Source organism: Anas platyrhynchos, chromosome 18 (genome assembly GCF_047663525.1).
Source record: "Anas platyrhynchos isolate ZD024472 breed Pekin duck chromosome 18, IASCAAS_PekinDuck_T2T, whole genome shotgun sequence".
NCBI lineage: Eukaryota > Metazoa > Chordata > Aves > Anseriformes > Anatidae > Anas > Anas platyrhynchos.
Window position 1 is genome coordinate 11,422,032 of NC_092604.1, and position 25,745 is coordinate 11,447,776.

The 25,745-nt window shown below is 47.8% G+C and overlaps 2 protein-coding genes across 16 annotated transcripts in view; both read left to right on the forward strand.

Moving 5' to 3' along the window:
* NOTCH1 (notch receptor 1) overlaps positions 1 to 8,697 on the forward strand; it is a 40,742-nt gene extending 32,045 nt beyond the window's left edge. For both annotated transcript variants that reach the window (XM_038164890.2, XM_072025427.1), the window contains exons 26-34: positions 266 to 694; positions 1,483 to 1,631; positions 2,230 to 2,446; positions 2,788 to 2,878; positions 3,152 to 3,317; positions 4,061 to 4,356; positions 4,676 to 4,823; positions 4,926 to 5,023; positions 5,364 to 8,697. In XM_038164890.2, coding sequence (XP_038020818.1) covers positions 266 to 694; positions 1,483 to 1,631; positions 2,230 to 2,446; positions 2,788 to 2,878; positions 3,152 to 3,317; positions 4,061 to 4,356; positions 4,676 to 4,823; positions 4,926 to 5,023; positions 5,364 to 6,839 — 3,070 coding nt within the window. In that variant the 3' untranslated portion in view covers positions 6,840 to 8,697. The remainder of the gene's footprint in view (positions 1 to 265; positions 695 to 1,482; positions 1,632 to 2,229; positions 2,447 to 2,787; positions 2,879 to 3,151; positions 3,318 to 4,060; positions 4,357 to 4,675; positions 4,824 to 4,925; positions 5,024 to 5,363) is intronic.
* A 4,196-nt stretch (positions 8,698 to 12,893) lies between these two features.
* The window catches only part of SEC16A (SEC16 homolog A, endoplasmic reticulum export factor), a 28,994-nt gene continuing 16,142 nt past the window's right edge, over positions 12,894 to 25,745 (forward strand). For 8 of the 14 annotated variants that reach the window (XM_072025428.1, XM_072025431.1, XM_072025430.1 and 5 more), the window contains exons 1-6: positions 12,894 to 13,050; positions 16,377 to 20,204; positions 20,733 to 20,878; positions 23,047 to 23,132; positions 23,976 to 24,111; positions 24,858 to 25,056. In XM_072025428.1, the coding sequence (XP_071881529.1) occupies positions 16,452 to 20,204; positions 20,733 to 20,878; positions 23,047 to 23,132; positions 23,976 to 24,111; positions 24,858 to 25,056 (4,320 nt within the window). In that variant the 5' untranslated portion in view covers positions 12,894 to 13,050; positions 16,377 to 16,451. Of the gene's footprint in view, positions 13,051 to 14,492; positions 14,885 to 15,522; positions 15,677 to 16,376; positions 20,205 to 20,732; positions 20,879 to 23,046; positions 23,133 to 23,975; positions 24,112 to 24,857; positions 25,057 to 25,745 lie in introns of those variants that run through there. The other 6 variants (XM_072025438.1, XM_072025439.1, XM_072025434.1 and 3 more) reach the window with 5 other exon arrangements.

Consider the following 25,745-nt stretch of genomic DNA (forward strand, 5'->3'; position numbering starts at 1 on the left):
CTGAGTCACTGCAATTTGTCCCCGTTTTCTGGCATCTATGACTTACAATTTCACAGCTGCTGCCTTTCACCCCAGATCTGAATGCTTTGCAGTCCTGCATGGAACAGATCCCTTCTATGTAAAACGCTTTCATGTTCGTTAGGATAAAGAGTATTGACCCAAAGCAGAGGTCTTTGTGAAGCACAGGTTATTTTCGTAGCAGGCAGGTACTATGCACAATACTTAGCCTAATTCATTCTTCTGCCTTCCTTTTTCTCCTGCCCAGCCCCCTGTATGACCAGTACTGCAAGGACCACTTCTCAGATGGTCACTGCGACCAGGGCTGCAATAATTTTGAGTGCGAATGGGACGGTCTGGACTGTGCAAACAATATGCCGGAGAAGCTTGCGGACGGCACCCTGGTGGTGGTGGTGCTGATCACCCCAGAGAACCTAAAGAACAACTCCTTCAATTTCCTGCGGGAGCTGAGCCGCGTGCTGCACACCAACGTGGTCTTCAAGAAGAACTCCAAGGGGGAGTACATGATCTTCCCCTACTACGGCAACGAGGAGGAGCTGAAGAAGCATTACATCAAGAGGTCAACGGAGGACTGGTCCGATATGTCCAGTGCTGTCATCAACAAAGTAAAGACCAGCCTCTACTCCCGGGCTGGCAGGAGGCAGAAGAGAGAGCTTGACCAGATGGACATCAGAGGGTAAGGGGCACCAAGCGGGTTCCTTTTCGCCGAGCAGCATTTGTTCTGTGCGTCGATAATAGTAACACGCCATAAAGAAGAGGATGTAGGGCAGATAATTGTATTTAGACGTTGCTTTCTGTGTGAATAGAAACCGGATTTTGCTCTGGTGTGGGAAAAGCGAGCGATCGCTCAGGAATCGCTGATACAATGCTGCGCCGACTCTCACGGTTGAAGGAGTCTTGTGCATTGTTGGGAGCCGGGCTGGGCTGGGTGGGACCTGGAAGCCGAGGCTGGCCTGACCGTCTGTCTGACTGCAGGAAGTCATTAAGCTAAGCCTCAGTTTCTCCCTGGGAAATGCTTCCTCGAGCTTTGTTGTAAAGCTCAATCGCTGCAAACTGTGTTTGGAGACCTCTGGTGTAAACATATAGATCTAACCTTCTCCCTCTCTGTGGGCTCAATCAAAAGTCACCAAAAGCAAAGGAGTTCGAGCAGCGAAACTGATCTGAAAGGTTTTAAGGCTCCCAAGCAGCGTGATTTAAGACACTCTGGTGTCTGGGTACTCTTAAAGCGTTGCGAGGCAGAGACTCCCCTGCATTCCCGTGGATAAGGAGCCAGGCTTTGTCGTGTTCATTGAGATAAATCCAATAGACCACCAGTGTGAGCTCAGGGAAGCCGCGGAGAAGCGAGGAAATGGGTTCCCACCTCCTAATTCCCACTGACGGGGGGTTAAGGAGGGGAGGGAGACGGGTCTTGCCTGCCTTTCGGTGTCATCATCACACCTCATTTCTCATTGACCCTTCTCGCAGATCCATCGTCTACTTGGAAATTGATAACCGTCAGTGCATCCAGTCGTCCTCCCAGTGCTTCCAGAGTGCAACCGACGTGGCGGCGTTCCTGGGTGCCTTGGCCTCCCTTGGCAACCTGAACATACCCTACAAAATAGAAGCCGTTAAAAGTAAGCAGGGCTGGGCGGCTGGGGGAGAGAGCGCTGAAACCTCCCAGTCTCACCCGTTTCGTTCTCTGTCGGCTGGCTCAGATGCCACAGCTGAGCACAGCCTGGTTTTGAAACCTTGCACCTTGTTTTTAAGTCCGTTTCAAAAAATGATGCACAAAAAAACCTGTTTATTTTTGCTTATTCCTGGTTTATTTCAAAATCATTATCACTATAAAAGTTTTAAAAAAAGCACAGCCCAACCAGCTCCAATCAATCAGTGACATGCAAGGAGTTGAAGTTTGTATCTTGAAAATCCCCCCTAAATCCTTTTGTCTTAACAGCTCAATGCGAGCGCAATGATTTGAAGTTTGCTAATCCTTTTCCTTAAAGGAGAAAAAAGTAAAGCTGTCTCCTGATGCAGGCTGGCTTGTGCAGCGGAGAATTTGCCGATAGTTTGCAATTCTGATTAATAGCGTATAAAATGACCTTATTTTGGGGGGGCTGATTTAGATCAGCCTTAGGTACCTTTATTAACTAATTTTGCTTCATTTCCACTCTGTCACTGGTTTGCTATGCAGCTTAATGTCTCAGCGTCTCCTTGTGCCCCACTGTTTTTCAGGTGAAACGGCCGAGCCCACGAGGAACTCCCAGCTCTATCCTATGTACGTGGTGGTAGCTGTGCTGGTCTTGCTTGCTTTCATTGGAGTGGGAGTACTGGTATCTCGTAAGCGGCGCAGGGAGCATGGGCAGCTTTGGTTCCCAGAGGGCTTCAAAGTGACAGAGTCGAGCAAGAAGAAGCGACGAGAGCCGCTTGGGGAGGATTCTGTTGGACTGAAGTGAGTAATTTGCGTGTTAGCCTCTGAAACACAGCGGAGTGGGGCTGTCTGGGGGCTCTTCTGAGGGATCCCATCAGAGTTTTGCTCTGTAATGCATCCTAGCAGAGCAGTTGGGAGGAGAAAAATCGGGTTTCGTGTTGTTCTGCATGGGGAAAACCATGTTCTAGTGCAGAGGAGGTTTTTAAATTAATCTTGATCTGTTTGCGCTTGGTAAAATATGAAAGGCGCCTTGAGGGGAACTTGCTGAAAATCTTCTTGTTGATCCTTCTGTGCGTGTGTATAAATAAGCACAGCCCATCATGTATCAGCAGCTGAGTTTGTGCATGGTTTTATTTTTCAAGACCCCTCAAAAATGCTTCAGATGGCACACTGATGGATGACAACCAAAATGAGTGGGGTGATGAGGAGACCTTGGACACCAAGAAGTTCAGGGTAAGCTCCCTGCAGGATTTCCTCGCTGTGCTGCAAGCAGTCACTCGCTCGGCTGTGGCACAGAGGGGCAGAGCACTGGGGAAGCAGCAGAACAGATTCCCCTTCAGGGCCCAGTCTGTGCTGCTCACCTCTTCCAAAAGCTGCTTTCCAAACCTGCGTGTATGGCAAACCCACCCTTTGTGGTTTGCAGGATTTTCTGTTGCAGCTCAGCTCCCCCCTCGTGTGTTTTTTGTGTGTTTCTCGTGGTGCTCATCCCCTTTTGTCCTCCCTCAGTTCGAGGAGCAGGCGATGCTGCCTGATTCGGATGATCAGACGGACCACAGGCAGTGGACCCAACAGCACCTGGATGCCGCCGACCTCCGCATATCCTCCATGGCACCTACTCCACCGCAGGGTGAAATCGATGCGGACTGCATGGACGTCAATGTGAGAGGTCCCGGTAAGGCGGATTCCTTGCCTTGGCTAATCCGAAATCCTCACCGACTGCCTGCAGATGGGCAGTCCCAGACAGACCTGCCCAGCTCTGTTCCTAATGCTCCTGTCCCTACCCTCTCAGCCCCGTGTCACAGTCACTGCTCACTGCTCTGCATCGCACGATTGCTGTTCTGCATGAGAGAGACCCTGACAAATTTTGCTTTCCGTACGATCTCTGTATTCGATCACAGAGAGGGAAACTAGAGGATAGAGGAAAAGTGCCTATTAAATCCTCCAGCTTCCCTCCCTGCCACTCCGAGATTCCTCTCCTCCCACCAAACTGCACATTTAACAGTTTTCTTTTCAGGTTTTTAACTCTGTTAATAGTTACTAGACTTTTAAACGATTTCAAACATTTGGTCTTCCTCGCCTCTGTGAAACTGTCTTCTCAAATACTGAAAATATTTAAGGCTGCGCTGCAGGGCGCTAAAGTTTGCTTTGAGCAACCTCCTGTAGAAATTGCACCTTGCACGTTGCAGGCTAGCAGATGAAACAGGAAAACCAGCGAGCGGTGAGATAACCACTAAGGAATTTCACATCCATATCAGAGGAAGGATATTCATGTTTGATGTGCAGAGCCAGTCAGGAACTTGGTCTTTACGCACCCATGAGAATAAGCATCTATTGCAGGCAGAACATCTCGCTGAGCCGCCCGCATTACGGAAAGGTACAAAAAATAAATCCTTTTTTCCCCCCTGTGCTTTCCAGATGGCTTCACCCCCCTCATGATCGCCTCGTGCAGCGGAGGCGGGCTGGAGACTGGCAACAGCGAAGAGGAGGACGATGCCCCCGCCGTCATCTCCGACTTCATTTACCAAGGTGCCAGCCTGCACAATCAGACCGACCGCACGGGCGAGACCGCCCTGCACCTGGCCGCCCGCTACTCCCGCTCCGACGCTGCCAAGCGCCTGCTGGAAGCCAGCGCCGATGCAAACATCCAGGACAACATGGGCAGGACGCCTCTCCACGCGGCCGTCTCCGCCGATGCCCAAGGAGTCTTCCAGGTACCCTCACCCTTCACCTCCACCAGCGGGTTTCTGCAGAAAGTACTCGTGCTGCATGATGGGTCAGGCATGCCGGGATCTTATCCCAGTGTCACCAGTTTGCCCCAGCAAGGTGGTGGAAGTCTGGATAACCAGAGCCACCCTAATCCCACGAGGCAGCGATCCTGGGCTGCCCTCCTGATGTGTACCCAGGGCGGGGAGGGGATGGGAGGGACCTGCCCATGGGAAAAGGGGGTTTTGGGTTCTGAGCCGTGGGTGTCTCTGCTGTCTGTCCCGCCTGACGTTTGTGCTTCCCGTGCTTCGATCCCGGTCCTGGCAGATCCTCATTAGGAACAGGGCAACCGATCTGGACGCCCGCATGCACGATGGGACCACCCCTCTGATCCTGGCTGCTCGCCTGGCTGTGGAGGGCATGCTGGAGGATCTCATCAACTGCCACGCAGACGTCAACGCCGTGGATGATCTAGGTACTGCAGGCAAATGAAACACATTCTCGAAGAAAACGGGCTGTTTTCTGGTCCCCTTCCCTCTCGCTAACGCTCGGTGTGTTTCCTGGCCTTCCTCTGCAGGCAAGTCAGCTCTGCACTGGGCAGCGGCCGTGAATAACATTGAGGCTGCAGTCGTCCTTCTGAAGAACGGAGCCAACAAGGACATGCAGAACAATAAGGTAGGGGGCTCACTGTGTTCTGCTGTGACTCAAGGAGTGGTACTCAGCTCGAGGAAGCAATGCGGGATTTGGTGTTGCGGGTGATGCTGATGTGCAGTGCTTGGTAAGGGGTTTGATGTAGTGTCAGTGTGGCCATCTCCCTGCATGTTCTGGGGCACTCGTGGGGCTTCTGGTCTGGTATCAGTACAAGGCTGTGGCTCAGCAGGATAAAAATGGGCAGCAGCAAAGCCGCAGCAGAGGAGGGGCAGTTACAGCCTCTGCACCCAGCCACATGGAGCTTAGGGAAGCGTTAGCCAGGAGAATCTGAACGCAAACCTAATCATCTCTGCTGGGTTCCTAGGAGGAGACCCCGCTGTTCCTCGCGGCCAGAGAGGGGAGCTATGAAACGGCCAAAGTCCTCCTGGACCATTTTGCGAACCGCGACATCACGGACCACATGGACCGGCTGCCGCGGGACATCGCGCAGGAGCGCATGCACCACGACATCGTCAGGCTGCTGGATGAGTACAACCTGGTGCGGAGCCCGCCGCTGCACAACGGCCCCCTGGGGGCACCCACCCTGTCCCCGCCGCTCTGCTCCCCCAACAGCTACATCGGCAACCTGAAACCCGCCGTCCAGGGCAAGAAGGCCAGGAAGCCGAGTACCAAGGGCCTGAGCTGCAACGGCAAGGATGCCAAAGACCTGAAAGCCCGGAGGAAAAAATCGCAAGATGGAAAAGGCTGCCTGCTTGACAACTCCAGCGTGCTGTCCCCCGTGGACTCCCTGGAGTCGCCCCACGGGTACCTGTCGGATGTCGCCTCTCCTCCGCTGATGACCTCTCCGTTTCAGCAGTCCCCCTCCATGCCTCTGAACCACCTGCCAGGCATGCCCGACGCCCACATGAGCATCAACCACCTCAACATGGCGGGGAAGCAGGATATGGCCATGGGAAACTCCAGCAGGATGGCCTTCGACTCGGTGCCGCCGCGTCTCTCGCACCTCCCCGTCTCCAGCCCCAGCACAGCCATGAGCAACGCCCCGATGAATTTCTCCGTCGGCGGAGCCGCCGGCCTGAACGGGCAGTGCGACTGGCTGAGCAGGCTGCAGACGGGCATGGTGCAGAACCAGTACAACCCCCTGCGGGGCAACATGCAGCCGGGGACGCACCAGCAGACGCAGAACCTGCAGCACGGCATGATGACCTCCCTGCACAACGGCTTGCCCACCACCAGCTTGTCGCAGATGATGAGCTACCAGGCCATGCCCAACACCCGGCTGGCCTCCCAGCCTCACCTGATGCAGAGCCAGCAGCTGCAGCAGCTCCAGCAGCAGCAGCTGCAGCAGCCCGGCATGCAGCCGCAGCAGCCCCCGCAGCAACCCGCGCAGCCGCCGCCGCCGCCGCAGCAGCAGCCGCAGCAGCATCACGGCGCCGGCTCCACCGCCAGCGGCCACATGGGCCAAAATTTCCTCGGTACCGAGCTGAGCCAGCCCGAGCTGCAGCCGGTGAGCGGCAGCACCATGGCGGTGCACACCATCCTGCCGCAGGATTCCCAGCTGCTGCCCACCTCCCTGCCGTCCTCCCTCGCGCAGCCCATGACCACCACGCAGTTCCTCACGCCGCCCTCCCAGCACAGTTATTCCTCCCCCTTGGACAACACCCCCAGCCACCAGCTCCAGGTGCCCGACCACCCCTTCCTAACGCCCTCTCCGGAGTCTCCGGACCAGTGGTCGAGCTCCTCTCCTCACTCCAACGTGTCCGACTGGTCCGAGGGCATCTCCAGCCCCCCGACCAGCATGCAGTCGCAGCTGGGACACATCCCCGAAGCCTTCAAGTGAGACGCCGGCTTTCAGAGACGCTGCGGCGCGGGGGGAGCTGGAGAGAAATCTTTTTTTTTTCTTAACAGGACGTTGGATGCTTTTATTAAAGGATCCTTTTTAAATATGTTTTTATACGAGAATAAAAAGACAAATTAATTCTTTTTTTTTTTTTTTTTAGTATTTATTTATGTACTTTTTATTTTACATGAAAACACTGCCTTTTTATTTATATGTTCTATTGTTAAGAACTCAATGTGAGACACCAGTTGTGTTTCAAGAAATCAAGAAATTAGGTTTTTATAGGACATTCTCTTTTGATTGGGGGGTTCATTGTGCTGTTTTGAGAGAAAATGTTTATGTAAAGCTATAAGCAACCATTCGGGATTCTGAAATGCCATTAATTTATTTTTTTTTTTCTCTTTCAAGTCAGAAAGAGATGTAAAAAAGAAAAGAATTGACTAAAAATACCACTCCTTTTGGGGAAGAAAATTTAAGCACGGACAGATTTTTAAAATGTACTTTAAAATGTTTCCTTTGCTGTTATATCTGAGAGGACATTTTATGGTACCAGTCATGAATCTTTGTTTAAATTTCAGTATTATATAGTTGTATATTTGCCTTGGTAATAGAAATTTTTGTTCTCTCTCTTTTTATATATATATATAAAAATATATTTAAATGATTTTTATGATCTAAAAAAAAAAATAAAATAATCAGGATTATGGACCTGTAAGAACAGGATCTAGGCTTAAAAACAAAACAAACAAACAACCTTCCATAACACAAACACTGTTCCCCACCAAAAAGAAGAGTATCTGCCAAACTTTCTAAGACAGCAAACCCATAACTATGGAGTGTATACCAAACCCATAGCTGTGGAGTTTATACACAAAGGAGACTTAATTTTACTTTGAATATCTTTACTGTGTTTTTTTTTTTTTCTTGTTGATGTTGTTGTGTTTGCATTTGAGGAACTGTTTAAGAAATAAATGCCAATATAAACTTGTAAACCGCATCCTTATTTTAAGGATGGCCTGCCTGTTTTAAAGAAGGCGTGTCGATTAATGCAGACAACCTGAGCGAGACTCCCAAGCATTACAGCGCTGCCACCACCCCGTGCTCGCCCGTGCCCCCGGCTCCCTGGCTGGGTTTTGGGCGAGGGGCACGGCCGGGTGTCGCGGGACGCCGGGCTGTCGAAGCAGGGGGTGAGGACAGCACAGCTGAGCCTGTGCTCTGAAACGTTAACATTTTGTTCTTGTTAGTCTGGAGTGATGCATCTTTTTTGATATTGATGTGCACTCGGTCTGTGTATCATGTAAAATATAGTATAAGCCTGTGGCAGATTTAATGTTTGTAAATATGTTTTTTTTTTTAAAGAAAAGGTGGATTTTGTTTCAAAAATCTAAATGAGCAAGTCTTAAATATATCCTAAATATATCACCTTATAGAGGTGTTGGAATATCACTCGCTCGGGTGCGAAGGCAAGCAGACACCCTCCGACTAGACACGTGTATGGGACAGGCAAATAGAGTGCAGTTAATCCAGAAAACCTAAGAAATGGGTTCCTTTTCCTCCTTCCTTTTTATTAGAACGCCAAATAAAACGGATATTTCTCAAGGCACAAAGCTTTGTTGAGCACTCATCTTAGTAACATTTCAGACCACTGTTATTGTGACATCCCTAAAATGAGTGATAAAAACATCACGTGGTGTTGAATCTTCCTATGTTTTATAAACTAGAGTGTAGTTTAAGAAAAGATATCTTCTGTAATAAAGTTATCTACATGCAAAGTTGTAGTTTGCAAAAATGATGTATTTTTTTTTGGTTAACTGATTTGCAATAAATGGTGCTTCTCAGCATCTAGATTTTACTAAAACTGGAACTTAGTGTTTTTGTTACGAATCAACTGAAATCTGGGCTTGATACCCGCTGTCCTTCAGTACCGCAGGGCTGTCTCGGCACAAAGAACCGGCACTTTCCTGATGTTGTTCTCCAAGTTACAGCTCAGAGAGGGCCTTTGGTCAATGAAGCTTTCTCCTTATCTCGTGCCAGACTCTGGTGGATGTGTGAAGTGCGGTGTGAGCAGGGCAGGAGGGGCTCTGCGAGGCGCTTGGTCCTTTGTGGTGCTGCTGCTGCCTCTGCCGTTAGGTCAGGATCCCAAAGGGCTAACACTGGAAATGTTTCATGTATCTTCACGTGCATGCCAAGCACTCTCCGTCACTTAAAATCATTGTCTCCTGATGGCTAGCAGCAGATTTTCGGGATAACTCTGCAGCTGATGGGAGAAGGGTAAAGCACGGCCACATGCCTTTAATTATTTGGGGTCTCTAGAAACACATCCCTCTAGGAGTGGTGATAAGAATTATGTATCGTGCTTCCTACTTCACACACAGCTGAGCATGTGGCTGAGCTCTCAAATGTGGTTGCTTGCACAGACACAGACCGGAGGCATCTGAAGACTCGGCTGAGGGGAAGCAGCACCAGAGCGCGAGTCCTGCGCTCAGTGCACAAAGCCCGTCACGCAGTAACGCTGAGCTTCCTGCACTCGGATCTTTAAGGCAATTAATTTCAATCTTTTCTCTTTCCCCCAGGGACTCTGTATTCCAAATGCAACTGCAACATCCCCAAATACCTGGACATAAATAGCCGAGCTGCAGCCCTCCTCCCAAGGCAGATAAGCCCGGTACCCCTGGAATGCTGCTGGTATTTTCCACTCGGCAGCCGGGGAGGAAGCGGGCATGTGTGTACATGTACTGAATGCCCAGCCCCAGATGGATTCAGGGCCTTCAGACATTTGCTGTACAACAGGTCAGAAGTCCCAGCAGACCCTTTTTGCCCTAATGTCCCCTGCCAGACTGCAGAAGCTACACCAGCTGCTGCAGCAACTGCTCGTGCCCCCAGCATCTATCCGTATCAATGCAGGCTTCAGTGAGCTTGGGTTTCTTTGTCAGTCCCAGGCACCCCACAGCATTTTACACACCATCCAGCACCAGTGAATTTTGGATTTAAGGGGGGCGATCTGGGATACACATCCCAGAGTTCGTGTCCTTAGCCATCAGCAAGCATGGCAGGCCTTGGGGTTGGCAGCGACACCGGGGCCCATGAGGCATTAGTGAGACTTTCTCCCGGCCCTGCGCCTGGCTGCATGTAATGCTTCGGTCTTTCGTGGTCAAGGCAGGAATTTGGCCTGGAACAGGCATGAAAAAGGGCTATGAAGATATGCAAAAAGTGGCACTGCGAGAGGCAGCTGAAAACGTGGCTCGTTTAAAGAAGTGAGGTGGCTGCACAGCCTGTGGAATCCGTGAGGGTCCGTCAGGGGGATGGCACGAGGGAAGAGAAGGCTGAATGCAGCAAATTTTGCTGAAAGGGGCCAAAAGAAATGGTCTGCATTGGCACGTGAATATATACTAATAAATTGGCCACAAAATAATTCAAACTAGAAGTCAGAGAAGGCTTCCACAGTGAAAGTTTTTCTCCCCACACACTTAGGGCTTTCCCACAAACTCTCTATCCAGGAGGCTTTGCATTTCTCCACCCCCCTCCAACCAACTCGTGCTGTCCGACCACAATCTCAAGCCCTTGTGTCGGTAAAGATGCCAGGAGCTGAATCCCAAGCCCTCACGTCAACAGAAGATGCCGAGAGATGAGTGGGTTGTGGTGTGCATGGTTGTTTTAGGATTCCAGGTGAAAAAGGCTGAGAAGCACTAAAATTATATCCCATGCCAAGGGAAGAGTTCAGAAGTGTTTGCATAAAACAAGATTAGAACCGAGCTATTCCAATGGTACGCATGTTGTTGCTATGAGGGTGCATCTGAACTATTTATTTACATGCTGGAGGGCTTTTTTTTTTAAAAAAAAAAAAAAATCTTTGTTTTCATTATTCCTGCTCAATTAGATGGGACATTTAGAAATTGCTACTCTGTATTGCTTTTACCTCCAGGCTATTGGTGTTTGCTCAGACAGTTGCTAACAGCTGCTCGAACCCTGATTGCTGAATTGTTACTGCAGCTCAAATCACCCCCTGAAGAATGCACAAAAGGAGCCAAATTCATCTAAGGTGTAGCCTCTCGAATTACACATCGGTTAATGTGGTTGGGGTAGCCTGAATAAGCACAGCAACTAAGCCAGTAAGTAAATAAAACTCAGCTTGTCCGAGTTGGCTAACCTGATACAGATTACCAATACTCATAACAGAAACTCTCCTTTAGACGTTGTTCCTGTTTCTAAACTCAGAAAAATCATTTTAATAGGAAGCTCCCTGGGGTGGTGCTGTGTTTACGGTTGCCTGCAAGCCGAAGGCCGAATTATCATAACTTCATGGCAAAAGGTCGGTCTCGCTTCTGCTGTACCCCAAGGAAGACGACGAAGGGGGACAGAAAGGTGTATACTGCCCTCTTCCCTTCAACATACCTTTTTATTTGCAGCATGTCACTCAAGTCCAGAGCTGGCTGCATTTGCTGAAGCAAATAAGTTAGTTTTTACCTCTTTGTGGTAAAAAGGGATTAAATGCCTTCATGTGACAATTCTTCACAGTCACATATTTAACAGGAGAACAGCAAAGTCCGTCATTAGTACTGAATTGTGTGTCTGTAAGAGGGTTAGATAGGGTTACGTTAGATATATAATGTAAATATCTAGCTATAGATACAGGTGTAAGCTGATGATGGTATTTACAGAATACGTATATATTTAAAAAGTCAATCAGGCTAATTAAAATTGTGGTCCTTCAGATGACACCTGTTGGGGAAGATATCAAGGGGACACCAGGGCTTTATCTGCAATTCATGCCTGTGTAGGGAAATTGTATTTGACAAGCTGGTTTATAAGAATGTTCCTACAAAAGAGGGAGATGAAAGGCACTTTAAAAATCACAGCACTGCCTCTGGTTCCCACACCAGCATCAAAGTGCTGCTTCCCCTGCCTGGACTGAGCTTTGAGGATATTACCCTGCTTTAATGATCAAGCGTGCAGAAACAGCTCCTGCACTGATAATGACCCTTGATTAAGATGTTTGTTTAGGTCATTTGTATTTTCCCCTCCAGGGCCTGTTGTTCGGCGTGGAGTGCGACAATATGGGCAGAGCGACCACTGCTTGTGTACAAACTCTGCTAAATGAGAGGCCGGTCTCACACGTGAACAATGCCACCCCAAAAACGCTTTGTGTTCCCATGGAACAGGCCCTCAGAGCCGCACCGCAACACAAAGGAGAGTCGAGTAAAATCTCTAGGCTTGCACATAGCCGTTTGATATTATGCTCCCGTCTTATCTGAAATAAAAGAACACTGAATATGCTTTAGAAAAGTGCTTTTTTAAGTCTTTTATTTAATGCAGCACAGAGGTGGCTACGTGCACAGGGCTGGACTTTGGCATCTGTGACACCGCCGACTTTGGACGCTTGTCCACCCATGCACCCACACAATTAACATCCCTCTGCATAATTAAGCAGGCTTCACAGATTAAATCCACTTTATCCGTGAGGCCGGGAACTCGAGGAGGTGAAGGACGGAGGCGTTTTCTTGAATTGCCTCTTTCTCCCCCAAAACAGCTTCGGGTGCTTCAGCAGGCCGCGGGGCGGGGGGCAGCGTAAGGAAACCCTGGGCAAAGCCGGAGCTGTGTGGGGAATGAGGGAGGGAAGGAGGAGGGCCAGGAGGAAGGGAAAAGGGGAAGCCAGGAGGGAAGGAGGCCACGAGAGGAGGCCCGACCGCAGCCCTTTATCCCGCCCTGGCGGCCGCCTTCAGCACCGCAGCCTCCTGAGGGGGGATCACAGCAAATCCCAGCCCACAGGGGCCGGGCTCGGCTTGGGCTTCACGAGGGAGAAGGGAGGAGACCCCCACGGCCCAAACCGGGCGGAGCGGGGCTTGAGGGCGACAAAAACCCTTCGCACCCCCCGGCCGCGCTGCGAGCCGCCGGAGCCGGGATTCGAACCCGCGACCTCCCGGCCCGCAGCCGCGTTGCGCTTGCGCCGAGCCACGGCGCGGCGGGGCGGGGCGGGGCGGGGCTTAGCGGAGCCGCTCCCGCCCTCATCACCCGGCGCGTGCGCGCCGCGCCCCGCCCCGTGCCAACCGGTTCGGCGTCACCGCGCGTGCGCGGCGGGACACGTCAGCACCGGGGGCGGAAGCGGGGGGCCGGATGTGCCAAGATGGCGGCCGGGGGGGCCGCGGCCGCGCTGAGGGGGGGCGGAGGCGCCCGGCGCTGAGGGGGCTCCGGTGGCGGCGGCGGCTGGCGGCAGGTACAGGGGGAGGCCGCTGAGGGGGGGTTTAAAGGGAGCACGGGGCCGGGAGCGGGGTTTGTTCCCGCCGGGGTCCCGCTCGAGGCGGTCGTTACCGGGTGCCGGTCTGTGGCGAGGCGCTTCTCGTCAGGCTGAGGCGGGTTTTAGTTTCCCTACAGCCCAATTGCCGAGGGCTGAGCGCTCCCGGGGCGGCGGCTGGCGCTGACTCGGTGGCACGGGCCCTAAAAGGCTGGGGTAGGAGCGAGGGGCTCGGGGAGGTGCTGGCTTTGTGGGTTTCTGCCGGCTTCAAGTCGTGTTTTCGGTGTTTTTTGGCTCTTCTCGCAGCACTGCGTTATCACCTGTAGGGCCCGCTTATCGGAAAGCTGGCAGGGAGCAGGCAGCACTGCTGAAGGTGCAAAACACCCCCAGCCCCTCCACCTGCCTGCTGTGTGCGGCTGCCTGCGCTGGGAAAAATAAACCCATGGCCCAAATGCTGGGTTTGTACAAGCTGCATATCCCAGCTGTCCGTGTCTGTGGCACTGCAGTGCTTTGTTCTGTTTATTCCTTTCTTTTTGTTAGGAATATCTGAGTGTATTTGTTGTTTGGTATAGGCACTTGTGTGCACAATCATTTGTATACAATTATGTGTACACATACAAACACATATAGACATACAGAATTAACGTTAGTACTCTGTAACCTGCATACTTCTTTTTGTTTAAGAGTAACTTATTTGGTGTAAATACATGGAGATGGTATTAAACAAATTTTCCCCAATTATTCCTTCATGTAGGTAGGTTCTCACAGAGGAGTTAAAGCCCATCATGACCACAGAGCCTGTCAGGTGGGGCTTATTGCTGGCCCTGTCCCGAGGGCAGCTCTCCTTGTTTTTTTCCTTTTTGGCCCAAATTTTCTTGATGTGGTTGGAAACACCTTCTGCAGTCATTGTTTGTAGTGACTGATGTCTGGCAGGCTGCTCTGTATTACCCATTAATAAACCTTTGGGAAGTTAAGAATTTCCAAACCAGATAAGGCAGAGAGTTGGATTGTTCTTCAGTTATGTAATTATTACTCATTTACACAAATTAGCCTTTCTGTTAATACTGGAGGCAGGGAGGGTCAGTGTCTAGGAGCTGATATCTCCTGTTTAAACTACCTGACATGGGCACGTTCATTTTATTTAATTCTTCAAATCCTGCATACTTCTGGTACAGTGTGCAACCTGTTAATATTAACTGCTGTAAGGAGTCTGATGCCCTCGTATTGAACCTCAGTAACGTGATGTTAGAGGTCTCGTTATAGGAGTTGCAAGGCAGCACTTAAACACAGAACTTTACGCTGACTCTAATTAGCTAATTACTAGCCCAGGCTATTCTGAGAGTGGGGCCAACATCAAATGTGGAAGTGGGCATTTAAGTTACAAAACAGCTGGCCTTTGTGCTCAATGGCTTCACATAATTCTTGTATTAATAACTGAACTGTTTGGTAAATATTGACCTTCTGTTCAGCGAGGTTAGTGCTTTCCAGGAGGGAACCATCTCTGCAGGTGATTTTATTACCTTTTATTTTTCTTCCCAATTTGCAACATGTTGTATAAAGGCGCTAGTTTATTTAGAGGGAGGGGAGAGGAGTTTTTCAGTTAAGCTGACACACAGAACATGACGAACAATAAATGGGGGTGTCCAGCACAGCTTTAGAGATGTCCCTGGGGTTTCCTAAGTGTGTGGAAGCTGAGGGAGGTGACTGTGCAGGGTTTCTTGGTGTCATCGTGGTTGGCAGTAATCATGCACAGCTGGAAAAACTTCGCCTTGGTGTCAGTACAGGAGAAATGATTGCACAGCACTAAAACTCCTCTGTAAGTATTCCTTGAGACGAATTCAACAGGCAGATGTGGTTTAAAAAAAAATAAATACAAATGTAAGTAATGCACGAAAAAAAGCTTTCTGTTCAGTGCTTTTCTGTTGAAATCTGCTTCTGGTCCTATTTCCCATTTTAATAAAAGAAAAGGTTTAACGAGTTTATGAAGCCTAAGCTTAAGAATTGACATAATCAATCAAGGTTATGAAATATATGAACACAGAGGAGAAATTGAGAGACCCAATCCCTGCTGACTGATGTTTCTGGTGCCCTGAAAAAAGGGGCCTCAATAACACATCAGGCTGCTGGGCTCTCAGTGATGAGCAGAAGAGGTTAAGCTGTACTGATTTGGAAAAAATCTACGTAGACTGAGCTGTGTGTACTGGCCAGAATGCTTTTACAGGAGTTTTTTCTTTGTAAATCTTCATGGAATGCACACAGTTATGCAGTGTTTACTCAGTCTTTTTCTTAAACCCAAAACCAGAAGTTTCTTGCATTTAAACTGCTCTGTAACTGTGAAAACTTTGGCTTGACTAGGAAAAGTGATTTATTACTGTTAGTGGCAAGGTGCTGAATCTTTGAAATAAGAAAATAAACACAAGAATTGCACAGCTTTTGCCTGTCTCCTGTAAACAGAATTGCACCTGGCATGAAATAGCTGTGATGGGCAGCCTGTGTGATGCAGACCAAATTTGTTACATACAATTAGAAACCGTGTGTTACTAAAGCCTTGCTGAGCTGGACAAGTAGCAAAGAACTCATTTTGTCAGCTGCCCTCCTCCCCAGATTGGTAAGGGATGATGAAAAATACACGTTTCTACTCACTGAGCTTCATGGGCACCAAATTCCTGACCGGTGCTGTTTGGAGTTCTTGGTGGCAGAGCAGTCTCAGAATAAATAACACTACTGCCCTGAACGATATTTTCTTACCCGAGTGCATTCTGTTCTGGGTAGTAACATCCGATGAGTACTGGGAGTGCTTCTCACTTTACCTGTAAAATGGTCCGTTCACATTAAGCGACAGAGCTGCAGAAGTATTGTCTCTAACAACATTTTCTCAGTGTTTCTTAACTAAACTGAGCTTGCCAAAGCGATTGCAGATGCTGTTGGAGACCAGCTGTTGCTGTGTTTGCCTCTATGATGTGTACTTCTGCTTCAAACAGATTTGGGGAAATGTAACAGGATAATCCCACTGGTGCTGTTATGAGACTCTGAGACTTTAAATTTTGTACAGGCCCAAACTGTGTTTGGGTCCCTCTTGGAGCTATTTGTTAAAGGATGTGCACTGTTACCACTCAGCTTTAAGCTTCATTAACACTGTGCTTGCATTCAGAAATACAATGTTAAGTGTGAATTTCTCCTAGGCTCTGGAGAACATCTTTTATTCCAAGTTTTTTGGGTAATTTTGTTTCTAAAATAACAGTTGCAAAAGTGCTTGCTACATGTGTTGCAAGAAAACAAACTGACTCATCGTCTTTTTGCCTTAACAGGGTGGAAGAAGGAATCTGTTGACGGCATCCAGTGCTAGCTTTTCATCTGGCATCTGACCCTGCTGGAAGGCCATCATGCAGCAGCCTCCACAGACTGTTCCAGCGGGAGCAGCAGCTCCACCTCCTGCAGGCCTTGCCCGGAACGTTTACTGGAGAAACACCTCGCTGAGTAAACGAGCAAATGCAGCAGCTGCCCCGGTGCAGCCTGTGACAGACCCTTTTGCCTTTGGCAGACAAACTCCCCAGGGTTCCCCTTTAGATAATCCATCCAAGGGCAATGCGTTGGTTATGCCAAGTTCTTCCCCGGCGGCGTTTCCCCAGCCAGCTGTTCTGCATCCTTCACCCTCACACACAGGGGACAATCCTCATGGACTGCACACATCTTTGTCAGCTCCTGTTCCCCAACCAGGAATAAACACCAGTACCTTTTCTAACGTTCCAGTTCCTTCACCGTCCCCAGGATGCGTTATAAATAGCACTACAGAAATGCATCCCAACGCAGAGCTGGGACTCCACGGCTCTGCGGTACCTTTGCATTATAATACAGGAGCAGCACTTGAAAATTCTTTCGGTGTGCATCCTGGAATGGTGTCTATGTCAAACAGACCTGGAGGCAGGCAAGATGCTAGCAGAGATCCGAGCGATGTTCCTTCGGGACCCGCTGCAGCAGCAGTCTTCCCTCCACCTCCTCAGCAGCCTGTGTCTCAGTGGAGACCTGGCCAAGGTAACCTGCAGTCTCCAGTTCGAAATTTTGTGCCCCATCCTGAGCCGTCTTCTCAGCCTGACATTCACAACATTTCTCAGTCTTCGGTCAGCCCTCCTCATCCTCCCCCACAGACGAATTTGCAGCATGCTCCTGTACATCAAGGTGTTCCACAAAATCCCGTGCAAGCGCCTTTATCCGTTGGTGGTGAAAAGAATGGGAAAAATGTCTCTGCAAACCATGGTCATCACATGAACAGCATCCAGCCTGGCAATGTGTTTAGGCAGAACGCAGAAATGACTAATGCTTGGTTAAATCAAACTTACCAGGACCAGTTTTACCCACAGCCACCCTTGCAAGACTCCAATTTTGTCATTCCCACAGCTCAGGAAAACAACCCCAAAAAACAATCTCCGGGTGTGGCTGAAACATCAAATAGACCTGTTCCCACAGACCGAGATTCGGGAACCATCTCCATGTTTTTCAAAGGGGATGAGGCAGAGAATGAAGAAATACTTTCATCTGAAAAAAATTACATGGTTGAGAAAACCGAGTTTGCTTCTCAGCCAAATTCGTCGCCCCTGTATCACCAGCCCATGCAGCCTCAGTGGGCTGCAACGAATGTTCTGGCGCAGGTCGGTGCAGGTTCGGCCAACGAGGTGGTACAAAAAGGAATGGATGTGCAGTATTTCCCTAAAATTATCAGCCAGCAGGAGGCACAGGCTGCCAAGCACGCGATGTTTATCGGTGATGACAAAGCGTGCGCAGGTGATGCAGCCGGTAACGGTGGGTCACAGTACGAAAACGTGGAGAACCTGGAGTGCATTCAGAATCAGGAAGTGCTGCCAAGCGAGCCGCACAACGTGAACGCTTCATCCCCTCCTGCTCACCCTGATCTGTACCGATACGGAGCCCTGCCGGGGCAGATGCTTCCAAAGAACGCTGTTGTGAGCCATGCTGAAGGAGGACCAAATTTGGAGGCACCTGATTCCTTACCTCATCCCGTCCGGCCCGATAGCGTATCTTCAAACTATAGCAACATTAGCCATAGGAGTGCTTCGAGCTCAGCGAGACCTCCCGAGCAAGTCGGTACGTTTATTCAGCAAGAAAGTGGGAAGCCTGATGAAGAATCCTCTGCTCGCTTCTTCAAACAGATCGACTCTTCTCCTCTGGGAGGTGATTCAGGCGAGGTAAACCTGAGCAAGAGCTACCATAGTAACCTCTCCCAGCCTCCAACTCCAAGCCCTCCCAAGCCTACAGGAGTGTTTCAGACGAGCGCAAACAGTTCTTTTGAACCTGTGAGGTCCCACGGAGTTGGCATAAAACCTGCAGAAATTGACCAGGCAAAGATGGTGGTCGAGTTAAGAGAGAACCACTCAAACCAAAAGAACACCAAGAAGAACACAGCCGTGCCAGCTGCATCACCAGGCAATCTCGAACAGCCACCAGATAATCTGGAAACTATTTTTATGCCTCAGGTATACCCGCTGCCTCTTGCAGTTACTGGTGAAGCTGGAAACATGTTGCATTCTGGAGCTGTTACAGAAAACATGCAGTCGTTGTCTGAGCGAAGGTCTTCAACGAGAGCTCAGGGAGCAATTAAGAAGTGTGACAGCCCAGCAACAACTCTGTGGGCTCATAATGAATTACCTAATTTTGGGGGAAATGTTCTTCTAGCTCCTGCTGCTCCTGCGGTGTATGTACCTGCCAAACAAACTGTGGAAGTCATTCAGCCACCAGAAGAAGGCCTGCCTAATCAGCAGCCAAATAAACCAGGGAATATTGCTGTGCAGCCTTCCCAAGATGGAAATATATCTTCTGAAAATCTTGAGAATCCTCCCAAAATGGGAGAAGAGGAGGCACTTCAGTCTCAGGCAAGTTCTGGTTATGCAAGTTTGTTGTCTTCTCCACCTACGGAGTCTTTGCAAAATCAGCCTATCCTGATTGCTCAGCCTAATCAAAGCTATAACTTGGCTCAGCCAATTAATTTTTCTATTTCTCTATCTAATCAGCTAAGCAGCAATGAAAATCAGCCAATGAAGGATGCCGGGGTTGGGGACAAGCCTTCGATGGGCCCCCAGACTTCACATACTGGTGGGATCATCTCGGGGGAAAATGCACCGCTGCCTGTGATGCAAGTTGGATCTCTGTTAGTTAATGCACCTCCAAATACTAATCTGTTAAAACATAATTTATTGCAAAGCCCTGTTAATTCCTCTGATACTGCCTCTAATCAGCCTGCAAACTTGCTCATGAAAACACCGCTTAATTTAGCTCCTGAAGGGCAAAAGAATGTTAATTTTGAAGGTTTTGTTCCTGAATTTGCTAGCAAACCGGGAGCTAATTCATCCGTCTCTCCTGGGATTAATCTTCCCAGTGGAAGTGTGCTGCTGCCACCTGTTAATTCCGTAGTGCAGGCTAATAGTTCTGCAAATCGCTCAAATAACAAAGAAGAAGCTGCTGGAGTGCTTGACTTTACAGTGCCACGGACATTGGAGAAAAGCAGTGCGAGCAACTCTGTGCAAGCGCACAGTCAGTCGCTTTCTGGTCCCGCGTATCCTCCGCAGTCAGTCGGTGCTGGCCAGGTGGGTCCTGAGGTACATGACAAACAACATTTCTATCAACAGGTAACAAAAGATGTACAGCCTCAGGCTGTGCCAGACAGAGCTGGGCAGGGAGCGTTGCCCCAAATGCAGGCAGCTCAGATGCAGCAACCGGCATCTTCCGGACACTCCTCGGCTCCTTCCAACTACCCGGCTGCTGCAGGGACTGGTGCCACACAGGCAGCACAGCAGTGCGAGAACCAGGAGCTGGGGAACCAAGAGGCCAGTTCCTCACAGCTGGCGAGGTACGACCAGGCGAGCCCTGAGAAGCAGCCCGTGCCTGGGCAGCCGTCGGGTGCACAGACTTCCACAGCTCCTCCTACCAGCACCGGCCAGCCGGTCGTGCCAAGTGCACAGCAAGACCCACAGCGTCCGCCCCCGCCTCAGACTCCTCAGGATGCCTTTGGTCCACCACAGAACCCCTACTACTACTACAGACATCCTTATGATGCTTACCAGCCTCCATATCCCCCACCGTACCCTCCTGCGGATCCCAGAGCAGCATCTCATCTTTATTACATGGTAGGATACATTTTTGTTTTCCCCTTCCTTCCACACTCAGCATGTATCAATAGTTTTTATTTTTGAATTACAACTTTTAATAGTTGTGTCACGATCAACATTCAGTATGGCGTTCATATTAAGGATTTAACTACAGGGAAAATCTAAATTGCAGTAATAAAATTTATGTAATGGAGATTTAAAAATCTTAAAATAGTTGTTAATACTAATTCCAGTTGGCACAGATGTCAGCTGATAACTATTTATTTGTTTGGGAAAAGTTGGCGTTTCTGTTTTCACCTGCTGCCTGCCTGACTGATTGGCAGTTTAGCAGAATGGCCATCGTAGTGGTTGAAGTAGTCTAGAAGTAGTTTCTAGAAGTAATATTAATAGGCCTTGCCACAAGGTATACCAAAAACTGTCCTATAGGCTGTTGATTTTCATCTCTTCAGGTATCACGGTTGTGGTGTTTGTGGCAATTGTTTATTTTTAAACATTTGTTCTTGAACTTGAGCAGCCTCTTACCTTACATGTCAACCTCTTTTCTAGGAGGACAGCTACGGACAGTACGACCCACGGTACAGACACTACGATAGCAGCAGCGCTGCTTATATGGAGCCCGGGAGCTATCGTTACCCTGAGCCCGAACGTCCCAGTTCCAGAGCCAGCCACTGCTCTGACAGGCCTTCTTCTAGGTATGCAGCTCCTAAACTGAGTGACGATCTGGTACATCCAAGAGCAGTGAGTGCAATTACACCTGTTCAAGTTTTACAGCAATAAACTGCAGTGAGGAAGTTCAAAAACTCATTGTGTGCTGCCATAGGAACGTACGGTATCAAATGCCGTGCCTGAAAAGGATACCGACACGGTTCCAGCAGTCTGCTCTGCTGCTACAGCTCGTTCTGCCTTTCATTCAGCTCTGTAGGTGGCTGTTAGCTTCTCTGCCTGGCAGAAAGGCACTGCAACAGACTTGATGCTCTTTTACATGCGTGCCGTGGAAGTACCGTGTAGGCCATGGGTTTGTTAATCAATGCTTGTTTATTTTCTTGGTAGCACTTACACAGCAGCCCCCTAGTTCTGTTAATAAATGGCACTTTTGCACCTTGGTGTGGGGATTTGCTTTGCAAGCATAGCAGCCCGTGTGGCTCACTGATGTACAGTATTTCATTTTTTTTCGAAAAGAGCAGATGAATCCAGTGAAAACTGCTGGGGTTGTGTCAGGTTAATTTGTCTGACAGGTCAAGCCAGGACAGGTGTTTCACTCATGGAGTAGTCTTCAACTTAAAAACAAAATTCTGCTTACTGCCTTTATAAGATTATAGGAAGCTTTGGCACTGAGGAGTACAAAACGATAAGCATACCCGTTTGTGATAACTTCTGTCGTTGTCTTAAGTGACTCTGAGTGCCTTGTGAGATCTGCTAAGGAGATAACGTCTAGTAGCTCTAAGAAAGCACTCCTTCTGATGCATGCTCTTTTTTACATAGTGTTTGGAAGAGCTTAAAATTCCTATGAGGGCTTTGGGCAGATCAAAGCCTGTTGTGGGTTGCTCTGTCAGTGTTGATGTGTGATGTGACTGCAGTTGGATGCAGGCTGTAGTATGGTACTGCAGGGCAGCACACACTGTGGCAAGGTACCCAAAGGTAGTGCTCCTGAAACATTCTCACAGTGTATCAGTGATGCATTGATTTCTGTAAATAATTGATGACAAGGATTCTTAAATTCTGTTTGGGGAGGGGAAGGGAATACCGTCTTCCTGAGGGGGACTGAGAAGGTTGGTTAGGTGGATAAACTTGATCCGATAAGATCAAAACTCCTCCTGCAGAGCTAAGTGCTGTGTTAGCAAGGCTCCCACACGTTTTTCCAGTGCCGAGTGTCACCTGACTGGCTTGGCCACTGCAGGGTTTGCACTATCACTTCTATGAATAGTGCTTCAGGGAGGAGCGTGGAGTTCCCATCACTCCACACCATTGATAAAATGCTTTCCCTTCTGTGCATGTGTGTGTAGGTATACACAGGAGTGTTTGTGAATGCATGCACACGAGTGTTTATATCCACACGTATGGTTTTATATACAGACGTCAGCATGTGAATGTGTAGATACGTATACATGTAAGTGTATGTGCATACCTGTACGCACACTACAATTTTATGTTCTTATCTAATGTTCTTCTAGCTTTGTTTCATCAATTTTGGGTAATGTCACCAGAATGACATATAACAGAGCTCCAATTAGAACAAGAAAATCATAGTATTGAGTTCTTTGATGGCCAGGCAGCCAAACAATAGCGTAGTGCGTTTTGGTTTTGTTTCTCTTCTGACTTGTGTGTTATGCTGGTGACAGATGCTGCAATGGCAGCCCCAGAGACTTCAGTTTGGAAGCCTTCTGGTTGGAATCAGCTACAAGAGCACTAGTGCACGTCCTGACTTGTTTTTGTGACTTTGTCTCCAGACCGTAGTCCTCTTTTCATCTCCGTAAGATGTATAAGAAAACACTTCTAAAGTTGAGGGAGCAATTATTTCATTATTTAGGTTGCAGATCTCTCTGATGATACAGTTCATTCTAATTATAGCAGTAGTTTTTGTGATTAATTGCCCATAAGTAACCGATCTCATGACCAGAGCAGCTCACAAAAGCCACTGAGGTATTGTAGTGTCAGTTTGTTATGGCACAGAACAGCTTAGTGATATATAGCTTTGTAAACATCTAATTATACGATTATGATTATTTGGTTTCCTGTAAATGCATTAGTTTAAATATGAAACTCTACTAACCAATTGTGGCATGTAGTTCTTCATATCTCTTGCTGACTTTTGGAGAGATTGAAGGAGGGACAATAACTTCTTGTGTCTGTGTACTTCCAGGCAGGGGTATCCTGAAGATTATTATGCAAAAACTGGATGGACTGATTATTATCCAGGCTATTACCCAAATGCATATGACTATGGAGGTAAGGTGTCAAAGTATTCTCTGGATTTTTCTGTAGCAAATTGCAGATCTCCTTTTCCCCATAAATTTTGCTCCAATTTTAAAATTGGAGAATTACTGTGTTTTTCCTGTAATTAAATATGTGTGTGTGTGTATATCCTTCCTACAACCAGTGAGAATAAAGTTACACTTGCTAGAAATTGATCTTTGGACCTACTTTAGTAGTTCTTAATACCATGCTATCCTTCCTATATTTTTTTTATTCAGCAGAAGTAGTAAATAGAAAATAAATAAGTCTTTGCTCACTCCCAGACTTCTCTTTGCCATTTAATGTATAAAAATGTACCATGGTATGTCCACAGAATGGTTTTCTTTGGTGTTTTGCAAACCCGTCACTTGCTGGCTTGTATCCTTGGTGTGTAACCTGCAGGCGGAGTTCTAAACTAAAATTTAGGTGGGGTGTAAACAGAAATTGGCTAATGACTAGAATGTGTTGTTGTCTGTAATTATCTGAATGCTCACAGAGACATAATGGTGTTAGTAGTCTAAAGGCAATTGCTTAGATAGTGCCCAGGAGGATTTTAAGCAAATCTGTCTGTATCCTGAAGCATATAGCATGGAGTTCTGAAAACTGATGGCAAAGATTGTGCTACTATTTGTTGAATTATTTTCATGCTATGATTAAGTTTGAAAGTTGTTAGAAAAGGTCTATCTGATCTTGGTCTTCTGAAGAGTATCTAGCTAACTATAGTCATGTTTTTATTTTTCTGGGCTGCTGACCAAATCAGCAGGCAATTAAAGAGAAAGGAGAGAAGTTATAGGTAATAACTTCCAGTATCTAAACCATTATTTTTATTTTCCAAAGATCCAAGTCGTTGGGAACGTTACTCGTCAGCATATGACCCCAGATACAGAGATCCGAGAAGTTATGATCAGAGGTATTGGTATGATGCTGAACACAACCCTTACCAGAAGAGAGACGCATATCCATATGGCAGCAGGTTTGTCCATTCAGTCCTTGCTCTTTCCATATCTAGGGCAGGGTGGGACTAAGGTGCTGTGTCCAGAGAACCACTGTGAATGAAGGCAGGCAGTCTGGCATTGCTTTCTTCTGGACTAAGGCCCTCATATTCAAATGTGTCATCAGGAAACTAGATAATGGCAGTAAGTGCTAAGGCAAGGAAATGGAAATACTGCTTTATTTGTTAAAGATCTGCCCCAAAGCCTTAAAAATTTGTGCACTGTTGTGATAGTTGTATGGGCATCAGAATTGTGGGGCATCATGCAGTTTCATAAACAAAATCCTCTCAATACTGTACTGCAGGAACACAGTTGCATCCTGTGACAGACTATTAAAATGCAGTATTACACTTTTAATAGGTACATTTGCTAGTTCGTTCTTTTGCTTGAACACAGGGAAATGAGGAACAACAGGTTTACTTCCATGTAACTCTTAAGAAAAGGATTCAAGGCAAATATGACACGTTTTCAGATGAACGTTGTTTAGGTTTTGGTTTTTTGTTCTAAACAACCTTGGAGCATGATGTTAATCTTCATCTTGAATATTCTGGATGAAGTTCTTGAAGTACCAGTTTGTTTACTGTAATAAAAAACGAAATCTAGTTAACGATCTAGAAGCCCTTCTGAAGCTAGGTACAGTTCCCTTCCAAAGAGGCAGGCAGTGGAGTCGCTTTCCTTTAGATACAGTTGACTGTTTATTTTTGTTTGGTGTGCTTTTGTTCTTCAGACATGACCGATACGAAGATCATTGGAGATACGATCCTCGTTTTACTGGAAGCTTTGATGATGAAGCAGAGCCTCACAGAGATCCTTATGGTGATGAATTTGACAGACGCAGCGTTCACAGTGAGCATTCTGCTCATAGTCTCCGTAGCTCCCACAGTGTTCACAGTCACCGGAGCAGTTTTAGTTCTCGCTCTCAGCAAGTAAGCTTCAAATGGTCACATCAAGTATTCTCATACAGTTAAGCTGGGCCTTTCTCTTAGGCATGGATGAAAAGTTAGAAATAGGCAAATATTTCAGTTTTTAGCTTGGGAAAAATGTGTTTTGAAAACCTGTATTCTGTAAGTTAAGGCTGTTCTGTAATGTAGTTTCAAATTTAGCATTTATCACAGTTATCAGTAGAACTTTAACCAAAATCAGCACTCAGCTGTGTCAGTTGCCACACATGCAGAAATGAAAAAAATACTGAATCCAGATGGTTGTGAGAACTTTGCCTTTACTGTGCTTGGCTGGAGTTGATGTCTGGCTTTTGGCGTTGTCATTTTTCTGATCACAAGCATGGGATCTGTTAAAAGACTAACTCAGTGTTTGTATGATGGCATCTTGACTTTACAAGCAAAAAACCAACCTAGCTGACTACTTATCTATTTATGCCATAATTACAAATACCTGAAAAACACGAGTAATATTCAGGTGATTGTTGTGGTGGTGAGAGAACTGAACATGGGTGTGAACAGATCAAATGGTAGTAAAAGCATTGAGGGGAGAACACTGAGAGATCATCTTCTGCAGGCTATTGTACCAGGTGATTTGCAGGGCAGTGTTTTCAAGTGTAGTAAGCCTGGTTTAAGAACCATTGGAAGAACTGAAACAGCTGAAGATGGGGGGGATG